We start from the raw sequence: 14,639 nt of genomic DNA, 5'->3' as shown, positions 1-14,639 counted from the left end.
TTACAGAAAAAACAGTTTTCTATAATTAGAAATTTTAATTATTTTTTCCTTTAGTAAGGAAAATAATTTGAAACTTAGTGAGTCATTTGTAGTAACAGCTGTCTGTTATATTTTCTTATATTTTTGCTTATTCTGTATGTGACCTTTTATCTTCTTCATAGAATAATCTATGCAAATGCTACTGAGATGAATTAAAAGGAATCAGTACAAAACCTGTGACACTGATGTCCTTATTTGGTGCCACTCACTAAGTCACCCTGTGCTGTTGTTGTTCTGTGCCATAAGTGTAATTCTTTATCTAAATTTAATATTAATGATTATGTTACAGCAAAATACATATTTCAGGGGAGAAAATAACTATTTGTTAGTTGAAAGGTACTTTCTATTACAAACTTATTGACTAGAAAAAATCAAACTTCATTTTAGTATCTCTTTTTCCATGGCACATATTTTGTGACACAATGTAGAATGAAATCTTTCTTCTCTTGAAGAGTGGTGGCACAAATTTCAGTCTCTTAAAATTTTTTCTTTCATGGTTCATGTTAAAAAGTAGAATTAATACTTAGAGAATTGTGATTAGTGATTTTTAGCTTTGGCAGAGGTAAAATGCTCTTTGTTAAGGATCATTTGTCCCCTTCAACCATTTGGTGTGATGTTACTACCAGATATTTATTAAGTGTACTAAGACCCTAGGAAGACAGGAAGGAATGATGCAGTGTGTTTTGAAACTCAAGCTGAGGTTTTTAAAGGTTGAGCTCTTAAGATTTTACACTGTGTTATAAATTGTGTATGGAAATAATTAATACTGATGTAGTGAATATTTTAGAAATTTCACTTCATATTGAGATAAATATGTATCGTTCTTTGTTAGCACTTCTGTCTGTACTTCCAGATATATACAGCAGAGATGAAGAACAAAATGGGCCATTGCTTATCCTTTCCAAACAAGAAATTATCTAGTCAGATAGGAATGAAACCCAGAGAGCAGTCCTTTCTGCTTGAAATAAGGGACCTTAAAGATCATTTAGTCCCAGCTGCCCCTGCTGTGGGCAGGAGCTCCTCCAACTAGACCAAGCTGCTTGAAGCCCTATCCAGCTTGGCTTCGAACACTGCCAGAATTTGGGAATCCACAACCTGCTTAGGCAACCTGTTTCAGTATCTCACCACCCTCACAGTAAAGAATTCTGTCCTAATACCTAACTAAAATTCCCCTCTTTCAGTGTGTACCCATTCCTCTTTCTCCTGGCACTCCAGTTCCTGTCAGAGAATCCCTCTTCAGCTTCTCTGCAGGCCCCTTCAGATACTGGAAGGTGTCTGTGAGGTCCCACACAACCTTCTCTTCTCCAGGCTGAACAGCCCCTATTTTCTCAGACTGACTTCATAGAAGAGATACTCCAGTCAATCTCTTGTCTCTCCTCTGGAATTAGACTTAGAATGTGCTCCAGATTTAGATTTACCAGAAGTAAATTATGGTTTTTATACCATCTTTCTGAAAACTAGCTAACTATTTTTCTGCAATTGTAACCTTGCAAAATGGTAGGCAGCCTTTGGAGGCATTACTTGTTTCATCTCCCTGAGTGCTCTGACTGAGCATCTCTGGGTTTTTTAGTGCACTAAAAAAGGGGCTTTAGTGCATTTTTGCTAGAAGAAAACAGTACAGATACAAGAAGTGTTCCATTTGTATTAGAGGTTGTGCTGTCCCCAGGCTGTTTTTCTGTCATCTTTTCTGATGGTGAAAGTAGAACATATTCAGCGCCTTACCTGCTGTGAAATGCATGACACTAATATTCATGTGTATGTGTTGGAAAGCAGCTCCTTGACTCAGTTATCATAATACAATTTTTGTTATGTTTCTAAGAATTTGTATAATGCTTGACAAATAGAGTACTTGTGCTCCAGCTGTCTGAAACTCTTAACTTGAGTAGGGTGTGTTTGCTTTTATTATTTCAAGGTCTTGTATTTTGCAAGCTACTTGCCAGGATGAGCTATGCCAGTCTGTGATCAGCGATTTGGATGGACAGTTAGGAAACCTGTTACAGTTGCACAGCAGAAATCTTTATTCTTTCTTTTTCTTGGAGTTATGTGTCATACATCCCTCTCCCTCATCTCCTGTTGTCCCAATTTTCTTTTGTATGCATTTTCTTTCTTTATTTATTTTTAAAATTATTTTTGCTTTTCTAGGTGTGGGTGGGTTCAGTCACAGAAATAACTGTTGATGACCTCTGTGCAGAAGACAAGGACTCTTCACCATCAGAACTGGTGTATTCTATTACTCCACCTAGCAATGGACACTTGGCTCTGAAGTCTTCTGCAAACAAAAGCATCCTTACTTTTACCCAGGCTCATATAATTAAAGGGCAGCTGGTATTTGTACACAATGGTATGTGATTTCAAAAATACCACATCTGATATCAGAATAGTGCTCCAGTTCAGTATATTTGTGTTTATAATCAGTTAAAGGTCACAAAGATCTCAAAACACTGGTTATGTGAAGTATTATACACTGGTTATACATTATCTCAAAAACTAAAGATGTGGGATGTCTTCTTAAAGGTGTGCTCACTGGGAAACCTTGGTGTTCTTGTGGTTCATTAGATAGCAGCCTTCTTTCTCAAAGCAGTTTTACAGTACGGGAACATTTCCATGCAACATTCAGAGATAGGAAATCCATTTTTTTTACTCCTGTGATCGAAAATTTTCTGAAGCCTTTCTGTCTTGCTACGGCACAGAGCTGTTCATGGACCAACAGTCTCACAGGTACCTGCCGTAGTGCAGTGATGGATGATGAAGTTATGGTCATCTGTGTGATATCAGTGTCCCTTCCCGGATCTGAAAGAATTAATCTTTAAATATTGACTCTTTCTCCTGTTATCCAGAGCTAGAGTTTGGAGTTTTTTTTCCCATTTTGGAGAATGTGTGGGGAATAGAAGAAGTCAGGGCAGCTTCATGCATCCTTGAGTGGCAGTGGTGGGAAGCCACAGGAAAGAACTTCCCAGTGGGGTTCCAGACAGAAGAGGTAGGGCTTTCACAGGGTGATAGCTGCCTGTTTCCTGCTGCAGCTGTATTACTACTTGCCTCAGTTGAAAGAAGAAAGGAATTGCCATGGAAGGAATCCCATTGTTTTGGGATGGAGATGGAAGAGGCAGGCTGGAGTTCCAGTACTCCCTTGGGTGCAGCAGTCACTCCAGATTTGTGCTGTGTCTTCATGAGGCTGAAGTGCTCTGCCTTATGATGCACTGTCTTGCAAAGTGCATATGGGTTGCTGAAATTGCTTTACAGTCAGCTGCTGGTGAGCTGTAAGTATCCTGCTCAAATAATTTGGTCAGGAAATAAAAGGTCAAGAGCATGATAAAAGTGAGCCAAGCTATTTAAATTGTTCCAAGGGAGACTTTGACATGTAAGAAGCTCTATGATGGTAGGACAGTGGTAAGTGTGAGGAAATTAATCCGCTCTGTGTTCCAGAAAGGACAAATGCACATCTGTAGCCTTAGACAGTGAATCTTGATTAATAAAAGTGAAAAGAACAGAAAATTTTGTTTTCCAGTGAGTGGGAGTGTAGAGTAAATTTGTAACATAAAATTACCCAGGTTGTGTGTCAGGTCTTTCAGCTGCTCTGGCTGTGCTGTCTGCTTAACCTTATGGTCTCCAGTGCTTCACAAAGTACTCTGGTCATTTCACTTCCTTGCATTTCTTCGTCAGTGATTTTCTTCCCTCCTTCATCTTGACCCGTTGCTGGAAATGTAATTGTTACTCCACTCTCCAGCCTTACCTGGGGCCTTTCCTTACGTTGTTGCTGTCATTCAGCTTTTTATCCCTTTTCTCTGTGTTTCCTCTGTTCCTTGCCATCAGTTTTACAGTGTGTGCTGGCTACTTTGTCTCCTCTTGAAAGTACGCCCATCTACTCTTCCTACTCAACTTGAACCCTTTCCAAAGGGAAGAGCAGGGTCTTCTTGGTTGAGGCACCTCTTCCATCCTCTGGCTACTTCTCATGGCACTATAATTTTTACACCTGTACGTGGCAATGACTCTTCATTCTCAGTGTCTTCTTTATTGCCAATGAAAGTACTACTATGCTTCGCTTTTATGCCTGTAAATTAGACCTCAGAATTTTCCCTTCACATTGCTCAGCCTTATGAGTTAGATTATGCTGCTTATTCTGTGGTATGAGTTGCAAATCTTCCTCTTTGTTCTCATGTTTTACCCTTGGATTTTTATTACTTTCCTCCATAATCCCTGATTGCTCTATCACCAGTGTAAATGCAAAACTAGAACACACTTTTCCTTTTCTGTACCCCTCTTTCAGTGTAAGAATTCCTTCTCTTTTTCACTCTTGCTTCACTCTAGGGTGCTCCCCTCTCACTTTTGCAGTATGGGCCCTGCCCTTAAACCCTGACAGTGTTTTTCTTAGGGCAGTAATAAATTGAACTCTTGTTGGTTCTGAGGTCTTTGTGTTTCTCAGTGCAGCTTTTACAAACCCTCTTTCTGGTGTCCTTTTAATCACCTCTGATCAGACACATTTAAAAAAAATTAATTGTGATGAAATGATAAATGCTGCACCCAAGCAGAGCTTCAAGATGCAGTTCTGTTCCTGACTGCTCATGACAAAATGTTTATGTTAATCAAGCAGTTGACCTGCCTTAGCCAAAAAAGCAAGTGAGGCTGCATAAGCAGGTTTGTTTTCAACTTAGTACAAATAGTACACTCCCAGATGCTTTTTTTGAATAAGCAAATGGTTCTTTTTTATTAGAATATATCAGAAAATAAGAACTTTTACAATGAAAAGAATATGATCAGATCTTCCAGAGCTGCTTCAGCTGCCTGGCTAATAGAAGAGCATTTCTTAGGTGTATTTTAAACTGTAATCTCAGAACACGCCTTTGATTCTTCTGATGTGTTAATTTATAGTTAGGCAAAGTATGATGATCTTTACATGGAAGTATGTGGTACTCTCTGGCTTTCAGTATCTGTATTCTTGTAGCAATATCTTATGGCTAAATTGGGCAAAGCAAATACAAGAGCATGGCAATTCTTTGCAACAGATAATGTTTCACTTTTTTTTGGTCTTTTTACCTAATTGAACATCGTGGGGAACCTCTGCTTGAAAGCAGCCTGTCAGTTCTGAGACGTGTATTTTTACAGGAATCCACTCAGACTCCTGGAGGTATTTTGCTCTTGCTGGTGCCAAAGTACATACAGGACCTAAGATTAAAGGGAAAAATGTGCATTTATTATGAGTACACATAACCTCTGAAATAGTTTTAAGCTGTGACAACATACCTTCTTCAGCAGAGCTGAAGTGCAGTGATGAGGCTAAGGAAACAACCCAAGAGTTTATTCAGACCTTTAAATATAAAACAAAATGAAAGAACATTCAAGTTACCTTTCTCCACAAATTCCTTCTTTTCCAAAAAGTGACTGCCTAAGACATAAATGGAGTTGGAAATTTTGGAGTAATTTTCACCCCAAGTTTACGTAGGTTTCAGCTTCACTGAGTCAGTGAAGAAAGAGAAGTCACACTGACACCTCCCAAGACTGATTGTTGAGATGGAACCTCCTTCTTGTCTGGTGGCTCCAGTGAGCCCTGCTTGACATACCCAACACTCACACAATCAAACAAAGTTTCCTCACTGAGTTCACCTTGGGTTTCCCTTAGCCAAATCTCAGGTGCCTGTATCCTAAAAATAATTTAATTATTGTGCAACTACAGAACAATGGCTCTGGCTGGGAGCTCCTGACAGGGGACCCTGACCAAAATACTTTGCAGTCTAAGCCACAAAAGTCTGTAGTCCTCAGCTCCTGCCATGTCTCTGAGTGTTGGTCCCCTGGCAGCAATTCCCAGTGCCCTTTGTTAAGCAAAGGCTCAGCCTCTTGCCTCAGGCTCCTGCCACCCAGAGCTCAACCCACAGCTCCACTGCAGCTGCACCCAGATCTACCTGCCCTGAATGTATTCCTCCACAGTATTTCACTGTAGCCAAGAGTGAAAGGTGTCCAGTGTATGTTTGTGTTTTCTGTGACAGAGTAATACAAGAATAAATTTATGGTTTTGATTTCCACAGGAGCAATGTCTGGAGGCTTCAACTTTCAGGTGACAGATGGTTTGAACTTTGCACCCCGACAGATTTTTAGCATCACAGCTCAGATGCTGATCATTAGCCTTGAAGTGAACAAAGGACTCAGAGTCTTTCCAGGTCTGTTTTTTGAGATGATCATGATTTTGTCCACTTGAAAGTATTGCCTGATATAGAGTTATTTGTCAGACAATTAAGTGATTAAACTGTGGAAAACTGTAGCTGGGACTGTGTTTTTAAAAAAAGGGTTAATGTTTTTTCAAACAGCATGCTGCTTTTTTGCTTTGTAGTGTTTAACCTTTTGATACCTGCGTGCTTGGAGTCATAGAAACTGGCAGTGAAATATTTAACTACAATGTGATAATAACACTGTCTGCCTAAGCTCTGGAGATTTCCTATTTAGGTTTGTTTAATATCTCTGTAGTCCATTCAGATATTTAGAGATGTCTTGGTGGTTGTGATAGCACCTTGTAAAAGCAGTAGAGGAGTGAAGCTTGTGGCCATGAGACTGAGTAGCACATGTAAGTTTTCCAGATTGCTAGTTCACTTTCTTTTGTTTAAAATGAGGCCAGAGAACTTTGATTCATATTTGTAGCTAGTTGGTTCAGCAGCTGAGTATTTTTTTAATGAAATTATACCATTGAAGGAGTTGATGTGCTAAGAGTTCTCACCAGAGCCATTTATTCCTTTGCACTGGCAAGAGTAATCCCTCATTGAGTTAGGAATCTAACGTTTATTGCAAGATTAAAGGAGAAATAAAGATTAGTTTTCTCTCAGTAGTATCTTGCATCACACTTTTGTTTGTGATGCCTTCTTTTTTTAGTTTCCCTGAATGTGATCTGTAGAATCAGAGAGACACTAGGAATTGGCAGTTTTAGAGGTTGTAATCTGTACCTTGATTTATTAATTGGATATGGAAGAGAAGCACTTTATCTTCTTACACCTCCTGAATATAAGCTGCATAAAAAAAGGTTTGCAGCAAAAGCCACTTAAACTCAGGCAGCAAAAAATGAGATTGTAGCAGCATGATCTTCTAATTCAGTCAATATAAATGGGATTCACATAAATCCACTTACAAAGCTTATGAACCTGCAATTTTGGTGTGTAAGGTTGCCTTGGGCACAGGGATTTACTGGAATTCTATCTTAAGCCAATGATAATTGTAAGAAAAGTATGCCTAATACTTCCATAGAAGGCAAAGTCTCTCTAGGCTGTCAATCAGTTCTTCCATTTACAAAATACAGTATTTCTTTCACCACTGCAAACTGTAATCATCCAAGATTACAGTTTTTTCCCTGAATTCTCACTTACTTTGTGTTAGCAAAATTCCTTTTAGATGTTATAAAGTGTTACTAGCTTTTTTACACGTTCTCTTTATGGTATTTTTTAGAGACATTCTGGAGCTGTATGGCTTTCAGCTGTACTTTGCCATCATGAAATGACTATTACAACAACTAGGGTGCCAAATGGTTACTATATATAAAAACAACAGCCAGTGTCCTGTTAAATTTTATAGCCCTACTTAAAAGAGATATTTTTTAGCCAGCTTGAGAAATCATCTCTCTGGGGTAGTAAAAATTGAATTTATTGTGAAGAATTTACCATGTCATGACTGGGTGTAAACTATTCTCTAAAGCATATTGTTCTGCAATTTTATAAGAGCATGAACTGCTGTCTTTTTTTTGTGTTGGGTATACCAGATCTGTTTATATAATTCATATATTTTTTTCTGTTTTAACAGAAGCTTGTTTTATTCAGCATACTCAGAAAATTGACTGCTAGATATATTAGCTTTTTTTATTGTATGCTAGCTATGTGCAGTGGAAGGATTTGCTTCTTCAGGAAGGCAATTGCTCAAAAAAGAAATGAGCTGAGTTTCTCTGAGGAGAGTAAGCCTGACTTGTAGTTAATTGGAAGCAGAGCTGTCTAATCAGTCTCTAGATGAGATGATTTATAACTGTTCAGCAGTGGTAGGGAGAATGCTCATGCCGAAGCATTTTCCAAATCTTAAACGCAGGCAGTAAAAATGTGTAACAAAATTATGAGGCACCAACATTATGCTGTTGCATTCTACTTGATTTGCTTAGCTTGGCCCGACTCAGTGTCACCTGTTCTTGTTGTGTGTCTTCCTCCTCTTATCTGTTCCTGTCCCCTGTGTTTGGGTGGGGATTTTGTGATCTCTCCTTCTGTGATTGGGAACACATGATCAGTGTTCTCACTTCATTTTCTTTCACCCAGTCTGCTGGCTGGCAAATAACCTTCCTCTTTCTGTTGAGGTATCAGACCAGAGAACTACTGTGAGTGCCAGGGAAGTTCTCAACTCTCAGGTGAGAAGTGGATGAAGGAGAAGGTTATGTGTGAGGAGGATGCTAATTTACAGAAGAGCATGATAGACTATGTTGTCTGTGTATTTCAGCCAGTGGTGTTCAGTGAGTGAGGTCAGGTCTGCTAGGAATCGAGGGAGTTTTGCAGCAGATCCCTTGCTCCCCATGGCCGTGCTCTGTGATGGCAGTGGTGTGGTAACCTGGTATGGTCAAGAAAAATTGGAGCAATAACTTCCATCACTACAGTGTGACCATGTTTTGGAGTCACTCTGTCCTACTCTGTTAAGGCAATAAGGCCTAATTTGCATAACTAGCAGGTTATGCAAATAACTGCATTTGCTGGTTTATGTGTTCTGATTAACTCTTGTGCTAAGTTGTACATTCTTGACCACATCTCTATGCACAAGGTCATGTGCATATCTTCCTGTCACAGAAAAAAAAGGAAGAGAAGGGAGAGGTAGAGGAGGAAGACTTCTTGAATTAGATATTGTCTGGGAGAATTTTTCTCAACCTGAGAGACTCCTTCACTTTTCAAAACAGTATGGACACAGAGGGACATGGAAAGGTAAAAATGGGAAAACAGGAAGAGACAGAAGATCTTATAATAGCTCTGTTTCAAAGCAGTTGTTATTTGAACCAGAGCACAAGTAGATGTGAACAAGCAGGCTCCTGGTATTAATAATGGCTTTCAAAGCATCCCTGTTCTTCAATGTCCTTACCATGTTTTTTTTTCTTCTGAATATTATGGCATAAATATATATATGTATATGTATATATATATATGTGTATATATATATATATATATATATAATATGTGTGTTATTTTGTTTTATTCTTGTATGAGATAGATAATTCAGACTTCAAGTATATTTAATAACATATAGTCTTTGAAATTATGTATTGAAACCTATAAAGCTTGTTGCTCAAGGAGAATAGAAAATCTGAAAATGGAGGCAGAAGTGGGGATACAGGGGGAATAGGATGATGGGACTCTCGCTCCTCTAAAATGATTATTGAACATAAATTTTAGTTTGCTGACTGTGTACCTTGAAACTGCGTCAAAAAGAGGCCAGATAATTTTTTTTCTTTTAGGAAATTACTAGCTAGGAAATTATTGTCCCAGCTGTGTCAAAAATTGTCTTGGTTTGACTAATTCCAGAAAGCTCATTATATTCTTTAAGACAGAAGGTAGTAACCTCAATAAGGTTAGTGTTGTGCTATGTATTAAAAGAATTTTGTTACACCCAATCTCCATCTATCTCAAGAAATAATACATAATTTCAGTTCAGGATGTTATTTCTGTTACATGGTGTTCTTCCTAGTTTGTTTAATTCAGTACTTATGTTTTAATTTTATTTAATTGAAATCCTTTTTCATATTGATAAAGTGTACTTTTGTTAATGATTGATTTTTTTTGGTTTATGTGTTCACTAGAAACTTTGCCATTTTGACTCTTCTCTGAGTCAAATCACCTATGTCTTCTGTGGCAACTGGGAATACCAAATATATTGGAGTTTGAATTTGGCTCTAGACATGTGAGAAACAGGACTTATACATACTCTGTTCTATACTTCAGGCAGTTTTTGCAGAAGCCAGTATTTAGTGATTACATGTGCTGAAGATAAGTGTGTTTTTTGCATTTTTAAAACATGGGTACATCCTACTAATGGGCTTTTTAATTGAAGAAGCTGTTGAAGAGTTGTAACCAGAAGGTAATTAGAAAAAGAGTAACCCTGCTGATCTTATAAAATGTTATTAAAATACTATACCTGAGTATACCTGAGTGAGAGTGCAAGTAGTGCATACAAAACTCAGACTTTTGGAAAAAAATCTGTTGTAAGTCTTCTTCCTATACTTGACATTTTTTAGGTTCCAGGAAACCTATTTCACAACATGATCTGAAAGCTGTAACCAGTGATGTGACCAGTGCAGGAAACAGAACTATAACTTTTGTGGTTGTAACTTCCCCAAAACTTGGAAGGCTGATCAGAGTAGATTCTGACGATACCACTGAGGAAGTCTTCAGTTTTACGCAGTCTATGGTAAGCATTTACTCTATAACAGCTAGTTGAGGGGCAGAGTGTTACTTCAGAGGGCATCTCAGTTGCTCATTCTTTGTGTGATCCATTTATATCTGTTAAGTAACCAGGCATATGTGACCCATCAGTGCAATCACCAAGATTTGCTATGTCATTAAATATCTGGCATCTATCTAGTAATGAACAAAATAAGAGCCTTTGTTCCCCTCTGCTTGGATACTAGCAGGGTCTTGGCAATTCCCACTGTTTTGCTTGTAAAACTATTTGTCAGGAAGAGCTGTTCTGGTGCCATTAATCAGCAGTCAGAGGTTGGAAGCTTTTAGTTTTTGGCAAAAAGAGCAGCTTTTTTCTCTATGAAAAGTCACAAGTATCAGATCATTTCAGCTGTACAAAGTCCTTATGGCTGTCCCCAAGATGACTTTTATTGACTGGATTGGCTATGGTACTAAGTGTGTGAAGTATCTTAACTGTGATACAGGCTCTCTTACTGAATGACTGAAACGTGGCAGCTTATGTAACTTGATGGAAAAATTCTTCTGCAAAAGGAATTACTTGTCTGTGTGCAGATTGAATATAACTATCTTCAGCATACATTAAGCTATTCGCAGAAAATGAAAGTGAGGGAGATAAAATGGGGTCAATCTTCTGACTTTGCTCATGGGAAAACATATTTTTACAGATTTTAAATGTAGCTATTTGATTGAGTATATGAAGTAATAAGAAAATCTCTTGGCCAGAATTTGAAACTTGGGCAGTAAAACCTGGAAAATGGACAACATTTTTATTTGTTGTCATCAGGCTTTGAAACAACCTGACCAAGGATGGTTGTAGAATGGGTCTCCACCTGGACTTTATAAATCAAGATGAATACAGAATGGTTCTCATAAAAAACATGCTGTAATCCCATTATGTCATTGGTCTTGTTTCAAAATTTGCTGAGTTTTGTCTTGTTTTATGAAAGTGAGGAACTGTATAATGACACTTTACCCTTCTGATCCCAAAACATGTGATTTTTTTGAGTATTAGATGAAACAATTAAGCATGTTAGACAGAAGATATTTCAGCTGAGTTTTTGAAGTGTCACTCTTTTTGCCTATGGATATGACCATTATGTGTGTATATAGGACAATACCATGTCAGAACATGTCACTTATTCTCTGTAACTTCAGTTTGTAGTAATGTATAGCTAACTTTCCTTTTACTTTATAAACTGTGAAAGGTTTTGGGCTGAAATAATAGGTATGCTTTTCTTGTCTGTTGGAGATACTTATTTTGGCCGTTTTAATTTCAAACAAGTAGAGCTAAATGACTTCTTGCAGGTGGAATTCAAGGATCCAAACAAGATTGCTGTTTATTCTGGTAGAGGATGAGATACAACAGAAAGAAAAGGGATCTTAAATAAACTTTCAGTTCAGTGTGGGAGTTAAGTATGAGTGAAGAAAAATGCATTTATGTTACAAATGTTGTACATTTTCCATGTATCGGAGATGAAAGTGTTTATTTTCTTTTCAGTAATAAGCTTGAAAAACTGATTTGAATTCAAAACCATTTTGTATTAGTGTAGGTCTGTGGGTATTCACTGACTTGATTCTGTGTTGAGGAACTTGAAATTTCACTTTGGAAAAGTAGTTATTACTTTTTCTGGGGTGCTGAACTCTTCTGTATGTGCTGTGGTTTATTGCTTTGTTGCCAAAGGGAAAAAAAAAACCAGCAAAAAGAAACAGAAATTACTATTGTATTCCAAGACATTTTTTTGAACAGATGTTGTTCAGCTAATACAAGAAAATTATTTGCACATTAAACAGTCTTCAGTCACACAGAATTTTTCAACATAATGCTTGATTTTTGTTTTTCTCTGCAGTACTTCCTGTGATATCTTAGAAGTATTTTCATCTCACAGCAAGCCACAGCTTCTTCTATATAGAGTCATTGCAGAAGTAAACACAGAAATCCTCACCAATTCCATTCTGTTCTTAGCCCAGACATTAGAATGGATTTTCAGTCAAAAAACCCAAATCAACCAGCCAATTAAGATGGATACTAAACACTGCTGAATTTAAAGGATGTGTATTGTGCCTGCATTTTTTACAAAAATTTGCTGTCCTCATCTTGAAGTCCTAGAGAGGTTTTGGAAAATTACCCTGAACTAACATATCCTTTTGCTATTATTTTTTTGTTTGTTTGTCCTATAATAGCCATTAAGAATGAAATCAGTATAGGGAAATCAGAAACCTGGAGATATGGATAAAGGATTTTATCACATCAGTCTAAATTTTTCAGAGAAAAATTGGGATGGTTTTGAAGCTGCTGAGAAAACTGACCTTGAAAGCCCGGTTTGCCTAGTGATCTCAGTGGGGGCTGTTGCAATAATTTCAGGATTCAGTCTCTCTGTATTTACACCTCAAATTCTATACTTCCAAACTTCATCTGTGTTAACACCGGGGGGATTTTGTTTTCTTTTTTTCACATCTTTCAAGCATATATGATAGAAATGTGTACTAATGAGTCCCTTCAAGGTGTTTGCAGGGTGTGAGGAGTGTGTTAAAATAGTAGATATAAAACCAGCACCATCTCTCTGGCAGTTAGAAACTAACATGTGCAGTCTGGTCAGTGGTTGCCTGGAAACTTGCCAAGGATTTAATGGGTGTAGCTGTCATCTCTTCAGGCCAGTGAATGAATTATCAAGCAGACCAGATGCTGAATCTACTGGATAAGATTCAGTAAGTGGTCTAGTCTTGTTATCATTAGGAATTCTATTACAGTTCCAATGTATTATAGTATTGATCATAAAATTCAGGTATAGTTCCAGCTTGTGAGAAATAAACTGAAAATACTGCCTTTTGCTTTGGGGTCTAAAGAGATAAATGATTTTATCTTATATGTTCATTTGTTTCTCTGGAGATTTACTGCAGTATATTGCAATACTTTGAAGCTTGATTGCTCACAGTGGACTGATTAGATTCCTTGAGTACAATGATCTGCAAGGTCAGTGCAGGCAGGGAGAGGACAAACCACATTCCTTCTTGTCTTTTAGGAATCTCCTAAAAGGAGATCCCCATCTTGCTGTGGTGTAGAAATTTTCCACTCCGTAGTTCCATCAACTTTTGATTATAAGTGGGAGTAAATATCAGTGGTAATTACACTTCCTTCAGGTTTTCTTAGTCTCTTACCAAGTATCTTTTGCCCTTTGAATGAAATAACTGCGTGAAAATACTTCTCCAGCCTTCAGCCTTTCATATGCTTTTTCAGGACAAATAATCCAGCCCTGCTAGTGTTCTTACAAAGAAAACACTAGACATTGATACTCTGATTTGGTAAAAATACAGTCCATCTGAGCACGTGATCACCATTACTAGTTTGAGGCAATTTCTCAGTGTTATGTATCTCTCTGCTCTTCATGTAAGGCTTTTACTAAGCATTCATGTCCAGTAACTTTTCACGTACTTCCAGGTGTTTATTTGGCAACACAGAGTCCATCCTAAGAGAAGGAGAAATGCAGGATAATCTCAGTGTACATACAAGCTGCATCGATGGGCTGAGGCCAGTGGGGTGAGGTTCAACAAGGCCAAGTGCCAGGTCTGGTCCCTGAGTCACAACAGCCCCAGGCAGTGCCACAGGCTGGGACAGAGAGGCTGGAAAGGACCTGGGGGTGCTGCTGACAGCAGCTGAACATGAGCCAGGCTGTGCCCAGGTGGCCAAGAAGGCCAATGGCATCCTGGCCTGGATCAGCCATGGTGTGGCCAGCAGGGCCAGGGCAGGGGTTGTCCCCTGTACTGGGCACTGCTGAGGCCACAGCTCCAGTGCTGTGTCCAGTGCTGGGCCCTCAGTGCAAGAAAGACCCTGAGGAGCTGGAGAGAGTGCAGAGAAGGGCAGTGGAGCTGGGGCAGGGTCTGGAGCACAAGTGCTGTGAGGAGCAGCTGAGGGAGCTGGGGGTGTTTATCCTGGAGAAAAGGAGGCTCAGGGGTGACCTTGTCACTCTCTACAACTGCCTGAGAGGAGGCTGTGGCCAGGTGGCTGTTGGCCTCTTTGCCCAAGTAGTAGGATAAGAGGACATGGCCTCAGTCTGTGCCAGGGGAGGTTTAAATGGAATAGTAGAACACCTTTCTTCATATGAAACATAGCCGAGTATTGAACCAGACTGCCTAGAAAAGTGGTTGAATCACCAACTGGATATTTTAAAAGATGTGTAGATGTGGCACTTGGGACAT

At 38.6% G+C, this 14,639-nt stretch overlaps 1 protein-coding gene across 1 annotated transcript in view; it reads left to right on the top strand.

Annotated features, from left to right (window-relative positions):
- LOC135289781 (chondroitin sulfate proteoglycan 4-like) overlaps nucleotides 1–14,639 on the top strand; it is a 36,477-nt gene that overhangs the window by 15,459 nt on the left and 6,379 nt on the right. The window contains exons 6-8 of the mRNA XM_064403614.1: nucleotides 2,182–2,380; nucleotides 6,057–6,188; nucleotides 10,262–10,434. Of these exons, the coding sequence (XP_064259684.1) occupies nucleotides 2,182–2,380; nucleotides 6,057–6,188; nucleotides 10,262–10,434 (504 nt within the window). The remainder of the gene's footprint in view (nucleotides 1–2,181; nucleotides 2,381–6,056; nucleotides 6,189–10,261; nucleotides 10,435–14,639) is intronic.

This window comes from Passer domesticus, chromosome Z (genome assembly GCF_036417665.1).
Source record: "Passer domesticus isolate bPasDom1 chromosome Z, bPasDom1.hap1, whole genome shotgun sequence".
NCBI classification, from domain to species: domain Eukaryota; kingdom Metazoa; phylum Chordata; class Aves; order Passeriformes; family Passeridae; genus Passer; species Passer domesticus.
This window is presented reverse-complemented; position numbering and strand designations above follow the sequence as displayed.